The sequence below is a fragment of the Perissodus microlepis genome, chromosome 8 (genome assembly GCF_051167445.1).
Source record: "Perissodus microlepis isolate ML-2025 ecotype Zambia chromosome 8, ASM5116744v1, whole genome shotgun sequence".
Classification (NCBI taxonomy): Eukaryota; Metazoa; Chordata; class Actinopteri; order Cichliformes; family Cichlidae; genus Perissodus; species Perissodus microlepis.
The window spans coordinates 12094744-12104050 of NC_140468.1; the positions used below are offsets into that span (position 1 = coordinate 12094744).

Sequence of the window (9307 nt, forward strand, 5' to 3'; positions counted from 1 at the left end):
AGTGACCTGACACGAGACCTGAGAGATGCACATAGTCTACTGAAGAGTCATCGATCAGTCATTGCCTGATCTCTCCAAAAACCAGATCTAAATATTATTGACAAAGAGCAGAACAAAAGGAAAAGAAGAGCCTTGGATGTCCTTCAAGAACTATTAATGAAGACCAGCTAAAGAAATTAACAGAAAGCTTGCCTAGGGTAGTTCAGGCTGTGTTGACTAAAGGTGTTCATACCAAATATTGACTCTCAAGTTCAATAGAATTGTGCAAACTATGTTTTGCTTTATGTACCGTATTTCCATGCATGTTAGCAGTTTTGACTAAATTGCTGCTCCTGCTTTCCCATTTTACTTAAAAAATGTAAAGAAGTGAGGGTTTGGTTGAGACTTTTGCAAAGTACTATATAAAAAACTTATATTACTAATACTGATCAATTGATATTTGAGTAGAAGCTTACTGGTAGCTGGTATTTAAGTTCCCAAACCAGGCATACAGCACCTCTCAGTAGGTCACAAGATAAGTCTGACATAACATGAGATGAATAATTAGGAGAGTAAAACTGTTTCTTTAAGAATAATTTGTTAAATTACAGTTATTTACTTGGATCAGTGTCAGATAAGTAAGCAACAGTCCTTTTTGGGTTATACCCAGTGTTGGTCAAGTTACTTGAAAAAAGTAAAAACACGATTTACAACCTGAATAGGTAATAAAGCAATAGATCTTTCAGCCCAATTCTACTTTTTCTGCATAATCCATCATATAAAATGTAATCAAATGGAAAAGTCTCTTTTTAAAACTTGTTTTATTAGTTTTAATCTTTTAACTTTATGCATCAAGCAAAAATTTAATTATATGCAACATTCTCTGACTGGAAGAAATTTGTTTAACATTTAAACCTATTTTCTGCACATTCCAGCACATAAAATTAAATATTTTTTTGTGTTTACACTCAGTCTTTCAAATAAATGCAAGTGAAACACAGCAGAAAATAAATAAAATCTGACTCAGTGGTCCTGTTGCTCTATTTTCACCTGTAAAGCAGGAGTGGGGTAGGCGGAGGTTTGCCCATGCTCTCTCTGCACTGATATATTATCCATTGTTGATCTGCACACAGCTGTTGCCACAAACGTCGCACTCGCTTAAATTAGTTGGTAAGCCATTGTATTGTATTTAAAAGTCACATCATGTGTATAAGCTAACTCACAACTGTGCTGAATTACTTTGACTGCTGCAAACACCAATGAGATATCCAAAAATGTCGCACAGGCTGGGTGGGCAGAAAGTCAATAACTAGTGATGTGCGGATCGATCTTGAAATATCGATTCCTCCGATACCAGTCATTTATGTTCTAGAATCGATTCTCACATTAAAATATCGATATTTTAGTAATTTAGAGTAAATTTGTAGTTTATCATTAACAGGAACACAGTGGAAAGAAACAATAACATTTGTATTGTCTACATACATCCGCCTTTCATAGTCATGTGTGAAATACGGCTGCATAAATGTCTCGCAGCCCCTTGCCGTGCGCACTCACAACAATGGCTGAGCGTAATTGTGCGGATGTATTTTACCTCCACAAACAGCTGAGACGTGGTTTGCGATACATGTGGCAAAAAATGTGCTCCAAGAGTGAGGTGTTGTGGCCATACTAGGGAGACATTCAAAAGGGCTGTTGGGGGGGGTGATAAATACATTTTACAGGGTTTATTTATCGGATAAAATACGTTAAATGTCACCGTTATTATTGGACGGCCCGGAAACAGCGGGGGTGTCCAAATTCAGAGGCTGCTTCCACCTGAGGACCCGGCCTTCGCGGTCTAAAGAAAGCCGGGTAGTACGTCACAGGCTCCCTCGGTGGAGTGAAATGCTGCCGTCTGCTCCTTGCTATCTAATATATAACTGGGCACTAACGTAAACTCTTCTGTTTAATTATTTTCTGTTTGACGTTTATTCAGCTGTGTGAAAACCCCGGAGGAACCCTCCCGAGGGATTAATAAAGTTAAATTTAATTTAATCTAATCTAATAACTTTAATCTCAGCCAAACCGATTTAGTCACGAACAAATAAAACACTGAAAAAGCCTAACAATAACATTTTTAAGTTATCAAAGTGACTTATAGATCATGTTTAACCCGAGTAGCGAAAGACCGCGGGGGTTTGAAAACGATGTGTCCATCGGCTCAGATATTTGAAGTTTACACAGCTACGTTCTCACCTGAAAATATGTTAAAAGTTTTTTTGCGACCCAGAAAGAGAAATAAGAGTAGTATTAAAACTAAGTCGCTGCCGCCATTGTTGGAAACTGGAATTGGCTGGGCCGCGCTATGAATTTTGCAATATGGTTTTTCAATTTTGTTGTCCAGGTGGAAAATCGGGAGAAATTCGGGAGAATGGTGGCTCCGGGAGATTTTCGGGAGGGGCACTGAAATTCGGGATTCTCCCAGAAAAATCAGGCGGGTTGGCATGTATGGTTGTGGCAACATCACTAACCTTGTCAAACACCTCAGGGTAAATCATTATCACAGAATATGATGAGCGTATGTTGAGACGAACTGAAGAGGAGGACAGGGACAGGTGCTGCTAGGGCGAGCCAGACGTCTCTCACAGAGTCCTTTAGTGCTGCAGGCTGGCAAGGTGTTCAAATGGTGCACAACTTCAGTTTTTTTATTTCTATGTGATGAACTCTGCATTATTAAGTGATAAGAACAAGTAATCTGCTGTCCTGTAATCATTATGACGCTATAATTTGAGATACAATAAATAAAATAAGTTTTTGTACAAAGAATCGGTATCGGATCAGTATCGTCGATACCACCCTGAATATTACTTGGTATCGGATCGGAAAGGAAATCAGTGGTATCGCACATCACTATCAATAACATTTTACTGAAACGCAACAAACAGGTTTTAAAGTAACTTAAAGTCTCTAATGAGCTAATGTTTAAAGTATATGTTCTGGATAATTCTAGCCATGGTCACGTGGCTTTTTGACGCAGCAGCCATTTTGACACAACACAGTAGTAAAACAGGTGTTCTATGGGACGTTAATTAAGCCTCTCAACATCATTAGAGTAGACTATCCGGTTCTCTAAGCAAACGTCCCACTTCGTATTTGTAAGCTGGCTCTGGGTGGTTGCTGACATACTTGAAGGCAGTAGCTGCACAACATGACTTTTATTAGGATGCTGCTTTTACCAAACAGGAAGAAATTCTGTTCTGTGGTGTTTACGGCCGCACGTTTGTGCAGCAGCTGCCTAGCAGCTGCGTGCAAAAACCCGGTGGTTTACTTTGATATTGCTGCTGACAACGAACCGCTCGGAAGAATTAGCTTTGAGGTGAGTAGGTTAAAAAAAAAGTATAACTTTTACTTTGAAAATATGCGTTAAATCGCTGTGAGCCGTTTTCTTCTTATTTTGCAGCTTAATGCAGACGTAGTGCCAAAAACAGCAGGTAACTACTGTTTTCATCATTTGTTTGTTTGTTTTAATCACAAAATCACAGCAAAATATCAAGAAAGTGCTGTTATCAGAGCTGAGGGATGGATGAGATGTTTTGTTTTGTTAGCTTCATAATCGTTTGGTCTGTAAAGCAGCTGTCACAAATCCATTCAGGTGGACCTAAACTAACAGTAACAAGTCACTGTTCAAACATGAAAAATTACCGAAAGCTTTGTGTGTGTGTGTGTGTGTGTGTGTGTGTGTGTGTGTGTGTGTGTGTGTGTTTCGTCACCCGTGAGAAGGAAAAAATTTACATTTAGTTTATCCTGCAGAAAACTTCCGAGCGCTCTGTACAGGAGAACATGGCTTTGGCTACAAGGGATCCGTTTTCTTCAGGGTGATCCCTCAGTTTATATGTCAGGTAGGTTTGTTTTGTTTTGGGGTAATTAATTTTCCCCAATGGACTGTTGTGATATTACTACAGTGATGCGTTTTGTTTTTTAGGGTGGAGATATTATTTATAACTTTGGAGGTGCTGATAAGTCTATCTATGGAAAGAATTTTCCCGATGAGAACTTCAAGCTGAAGCACACTGGACCAGGTAATTATCCCCCTCTGTCCACTGTTGCAAGTGAAAATGAAAACAATGCGGTGCTACTTATTGGTTTTCAGAAATTTCCAACTCTATAGTGCAAGTCACTTTGTCAGATTCAAATTTAACTTGGGCCATTTGTGTGATTTTTTTTTTCTCACTCAAATACTTGAAAGCATGTCAATATATAAGAAGTGTCCATAACTCGAAGTCAAACAGATGGAGCCAACAGATTATGTGCATTTTCACTTAAATTGTAGGAATGTCCTGAGTTTCTTGCACATTTTTGTAAGGATTACACACATGTTAGTCCTTCACTGTAAAATTCACTGTCAATCTTTTTTCTTCTTTTTTTAAACCAGTTTGCATTTTGAAAACTATTCACATAATATTGTTCCATTCTTCGTTTTTGTCTTGAGATTTCAAGGTCATGTTTATTTTTGTTTGTCATGCTTCAGTTTACCTCATTGCTCAAAGTTACTGCCTAGTGAAATCTATAAAGAAGCCTTCTCTGCACAAGAACTTTTGCTCCCATCACTCTGGGAGGTCCCCACAAAGTTTGCCACCAGATGGCAACATTTTAACACTTTTTTTCTAACATTGATACTTGAGTGTGCTAAATAATATAAGCTGTTGTGTGCACCTGTGCCACAAGTGGAAATACTTAGTATATTCAAGGGTCCTTATTTTAATCTAACTGGATATGAGTTTGTTAAATTTTAAGGTATCCTGTCCATGGCCAATGCCGGACCGAACACCAATGGATCCCAGTTCTTTATCTGCACCACTAAAACAGATTGGTACGTACTGACAAACGGAAACATATTTATAACAGCTGATACCAATGAAGCTGTGTATTTCATCCAAACTGGCTTTAATTCATATCACAGTGATATTCAGTAATGGCTTGAAGCCATTAATTGTAAGCAGTTTCTTTTTCTTTTAGGTTGGATGGCAAGTATGTTGTCTTTGGAAAAGTAAAGGAGGGAATGGATGTGGTCAAGAAAATGGAGTCTTTTGGTTCCAAGATTGGGTACACTTCAAAGAAGATCACGATCACGGACTGTGGAGAGCTCAAGTAGATTTAATGTGGATATGGTCATTGTGTAATCTCATTTCCTGGTGAATTTCAATAAAATGACCAAAGTGAAAGAGGTTGGCCTAGAGTGCTTCCTCTTTTGCTGAGTGTAGATAAATGTCGCATTTTACGTTGTATTATTAGCATTTTTCTGTTTCAATGCCATTTTATGGGTTTTTCACATGGAAAGCTGCATTCCTAGCTTTTCATTTTCAGTGTGAAGTAGCGCTGGTACATGTACTGTGAAAAGATTGGGGTAAAATGTAATTTTTGCCAGTGGGAGACTACTTCCAGCTGCAAATTAAAATTTGCATGGGCATAAAACTGAATGCACCTGCATTCCAATCGGTTTGTGAGGTGTTCAGCTGCATGGTCCTCAGTTTGAGAACAGAGTGGGATGCACATTCTGGAGGGGTTTACATCAGGAAAGGGCATCTGGTGTTTAAAAAAAAAAAAAAAAAAAAAAAAAAAAAGTCTGCCATATCAGATATTGGCACTATGGCATCAACTAGGAGAAGCTTTTTATCTCTCTGCCTATAAAATGACCAGCTTTATCACACTTTTGTACTTGGTAATATTCTGGTGGCTGCTCTTTGAAATTAAAAACAAAAAAAGAAAAAAAAAAAGAGAGAGAGAGAGAGACTGTGCATCTGCCCTATTCCACAGCCCCGCGTTGCTGCAGGTTGCGAAACAACATATAGACCAAAATCTAGCTTTTACTAACTCACTGTCCAAAGCTTTGCTGCTCCCCAGCTCTACTGCTGATGTCGTCCAATATTTGCAGGTTTGCAGTTTCATGCACATGGCCAGAGTTCCGTGAATTAGCTAAAGACCCCTACTCTGACATTTGTGTGTGTGTGTATATTCTGCTTATAGCATGATGCATGTATAACATTTGGTTACATTACACAGTGACAGCAACACACTCATTCCAAGCAGTTTATTTTTTACGATTGGGGTTTTAATAATAAAATAATAGACTTTTTATCCTGGTGATGGGTGGGGACTGTTTATGGTTAAGTCATTATACAAAAAAATAAAACAATTGACATGCAAAACTGATTAAATACTGTCTGCTTCACTTTACGAACTGATTGTCTCCAGTTTCAAATTTTAAAGTTTCACGTGGTGTAGATGTTTTAGATTTTGAAATGAATTTTCAAAACGTTGTTTTTGATTGGGCTGTAGCAATAGCGCATCTTGAATGATTCATTTTCATTTTAGACGAACTCGATATGGTGATCAGATGAACCATACAGACTACACAAACCTTTCTTTTACGTATGACGTTAATGACATGAGCAGCACGCAGCCTAACACTACTACTACAACAATAATAATAATAATAATGATAATAATTTGAGTGCATAAAAAATCTCGCGTAATCTCGCGGGAACCGTAGCAGAGCTTCCGGTTGCGTAGTCAACTTCCTCATCTCGCGCATGTAAGCGTGATTGTAGGTCACTGTTGGTCCACCTGCGTTGAGTTATTGCATCACAGTGAGTTTATAAAGATGTTGCTTCTGTCAAACAGGATAAAGTTTTGCTCTTTAGCGTTTACAGCCGCACGTCTGTACAGTAGTGGCCCAGCAGCAGCGAACAAAAACCCGCTGGTGTACTTTGACATTGCCGCTGACAAAGAGCCTCTTGGCAGAGTTACCTTCGAGGTGAGTAGGTTAAAAATAAGTGTTGACACTGCTTTTATTAGTTTGCATGTTAATGTTTCAGTTCGATGTCCTCAGCGGACAGTTAAAAAAAAAAAAGCCTTCAGGCTGCTTCTTTTTCTTTTGCAGCTCAACGCAGAAGTCGTGCCCAAAACTGCAGGTAACTGATGTTCTCTTCCTCCTTAAACACCAAACAAGCTGGAACGAGTATCTGATCTACTCAGACCTAAAGAAAAGATGGTGTGCCTGAACTTGACTAAGTTTAACTTGACACACCAAATGTGTGTGTGAATCGACAGGTTGTCACTTTGATTATGTTAGAACTGTCTTTTTTCTTTTTACTTTCTGCCAAAGCTTGCCTATTTGGTTTGTAAATCAGAAGAATAACAATGTGTTGTCACAATTGAAGATAAAAGATTCTTATTCACTTTTTTTATGTTAAAACCTGAAAAACAGGAGATTGCCACATTTAAACTAGAACCACAAATTTAAAAGGTGAGACTCATGATCATCAAAAAGGCTGCAAATTTTATTCTGTTCTGTTGATAACTGAGCAGTTTGTGGCATTCTTACACTGTTACAGGCACACTTTTTCATCTTTTAGGAAGATTTCATCAGAAATATTTCAGGGTTGCTAATAAATATCGAAAAGACTAAGAAAAAATAACTCTGCTGTATAGGATTTTGCTTGTGCTTTATTCTAATGTAACCGTTTTGTCTACTGTGTGGATTCAAACATAAGAAGGCAGACACTGACATGAAGGCTCTCTTGCAGAAAACTTCCGAGCGCTGTGCACAGGAGAGCATGGCTTTGGTTATAAGGGTTCAATTTTCCACAGAGTGATCCCTGAGTTTATGTGCCAGGTAGGCTTTAATGTTTCTCTCCTTTTGTTTTCCTGTGTCCTATGAGGGTCCAATTACAGTCACACGTTTTGTGTTTTCAGGGTGGAGACTTCACGAACCACAACGGAACTGGAGGAAAATCGATCTATGGAAGGAAGTTTCCCGACGAGAACTTCCAACTGAAGCACACTGGGCCAGGCAAGTATTTACATCATTTCAGTTTTTCCTTGGGAACCAAAAGGACAATGGGGTTGTACAAAACCAAATACACTCTTACAGGTTATAATGCATTGCATCTAATATAATGGATACACAGCACAATGTGATATACTACACATGATGGTACAATCTCAGGCTACAGTGTTTGTGACTGGTGTTTTGCTGGTAGTAAATGGAGTAAATTGTAATTTTCCAGAGCAAAAATGAGATGGGCCATGACCAGATTAAATATGCATGCATCTCAAGTTAAATTTAGCAATTCTGTAAATATTATGGGTACTGTGATTGTTGTTTTTTTGTTTTTTTTTGTATCAATTTACTGGAAAATTACCCAATGCTGTCCTCTATTGTAATGTGGTATAGTCACATTTGTCTTCTGCCACCAGGTGGCAACATTTTAAATGGTGGATTTTCTAACGGTGATATTTGAGTGTGCTATATAATATAATATGTTGTGTAGATGTGTGGCTTAAGTGAAAATACATACTTTAATGAATGAATTTGTTCAATTGTAAGGTATCTTGTCTATGGCCAATGCTGGACCAAACACCAATGGATCCCAGTTCTTCATCTGCACAGCTAAAACAGAATGGTACGTACTGATAAACATCATAAAATGTAGGAGATGAAGCTAGTGAAGTTCTTTTTCATCAGTCTGTGGCTCCACCTAATAAAATGTGAGTCGGTCAGACTCCGTAGGTGCTTCATGGATCATGTCATTATCCAGGGCAGCTATATTAAAATAAGCGTCTTCTTCATTTAGGCTGGATGGCAAGCATGTTGTCTTTGGCAGCGTGAAGGAGGGAATGGATGTAGTCAAGAGAGTGGAGTCTTACGGTTCACGGACTGGGCGAACCTCCAAGAAGATCACTATCACAGACTGTGGACAGCTCGACTAGACTCCGTGTGGACGTGTCCGTAGTCTCATCTCCTGCTGTAATTTCAATAAATGCAAGAGTGAAAGAGGGTCTTTCTTCAGTCAGCGAACAGGGTGCTATCTCTGTTTGCTGACAGTAGATCATTTCAGAACATTTTTTGTTTAGGTTTTTGTGTTTATGTGCTGTATTACTTCAGGTAATGGCCAACACACGTGTTTGCTTTAAATGTGAACTTGATGGATCAAAAATAATGAATGAGCCTAATATGTGACAAAGCTTGTGAATTTAGTAATATAAACTTGAACTAATTTTGCAAAAAAGTAGCATACATTTGTAAAAACAAAACCCTTTTCTAAACATGTGATTTTTAACAAAGGTGTAAACATTTAAAATTTCCTTAAAAATGAAATTTTGCACATCAGCAAACTGGCTGAAATAAAACTTTCTAGCAGTAGTGCCTACCTTTTATTGGAGATGTTGGAAAAATATTCTTTCTGAACTATCCTGAGGAGAAGTTCAGAAGCAGGTACAATCTGTATTTGTATATGTAGAAAAAATACAATGAGGTACAAAGAGAGGAGCTATGGTATTGTAT

General features: G+C 38.2%; 2 protein-coding genes across 2 annotated transcripts; both read left to right on the top strand.

Annotated features, from left to right (window-relative positions):
• The first annotated feature begins 3045 nt into the window (after window positions 1-3045).
• On the top strand, window positions 3046-5420 carry LOC146381485 (peptidyl-prolyl cis-trans isomerase A-like). The gene is made up of 6 exons (XM_084937547.1): window positions 3046-3337; window positions 3422-3452; window positions 3772-3860; window positions 3944-4040; window positions 4756-4831; window positions 4978-5420. Exons 1-6 carry the CDS (start codon window positions 3170-3172, stop codon window positions 5111-5113), a joined length of 597 nt encoding a protein of 198 aa, XP_084793673.1. The 5' UTR covers window positions 3046-3169; the 3' UTR covers window positions 5114-5420.
• A 1100-nt stretch (window positions 5421-6520) lies between these two features.
• LOC146381486 (peptidyl-prolyl cis-trans isomerase A-like) lies at window positions 6521-9166 on the top strand. The gene is made up of 6 exons (XM_084937548.1): window positions 6521-6775; window positions 6902-6932; window positions 7548-7636; window positions 7717-7813; window positions 8351-8426; window positions 8598-9166. Exons 1-6 carry the CDS (start codon window positions 6623-6625, stop codon window positions 8731-8733), a joined length of 582 nt encoding a protein of 193 aa, XP_084793674.1. The 5' UTR covers window positions 6521-6622; the 3' UTR covers window positions 8734-9166.
• The last annotated feature ends 141 nt before the right edge of the window (window positions 9167-9307 follow it).

Coding starts and splice junctions, on each gene's coding strand:
- LOC146381485 (XM_084937547.1), top strand. CDS start 3,170: ATGACTTTTATTAGGATGCTGCTTTTACCAAACAGGAAGAAATTCTGT. Junction 3,338..3,421: donor TCGGAAGAATTAGCTTTGAG/GTGAGTAGGTTA, acceptor CTTATTTTGCAG/CTTAATGCAGACGTAGTGCC. Junction 3,861..3,943: donor TCCCTCAGTTTATATGTCAG/GTAGGTTTGTTT, acceptor TTTGTTTTTTAG/GGTGGAGATATTATTTATAA.
- LOC146381486 (XM_084937548.1), top strand. CDS start 6,623: ATGTTGCTTCTGTCAAACAGGATAAAGTTTTGCTCTTTAGCGTTTACA. Junction 6,933..7,547: donor AGTCGTGCCCAAAACTGCAG/GTAACTGATGTT, acceptor GCTCTCTTGCAG/AAAACTTCCGAGCGCTGTGC. Junction 8,427..8,597: donor TGCACAGCTAAAACAGAATG/GTACGTACTGAT, acceptor TTCTTCATTTAG/GCTGGATGGCAAGCATGTTG.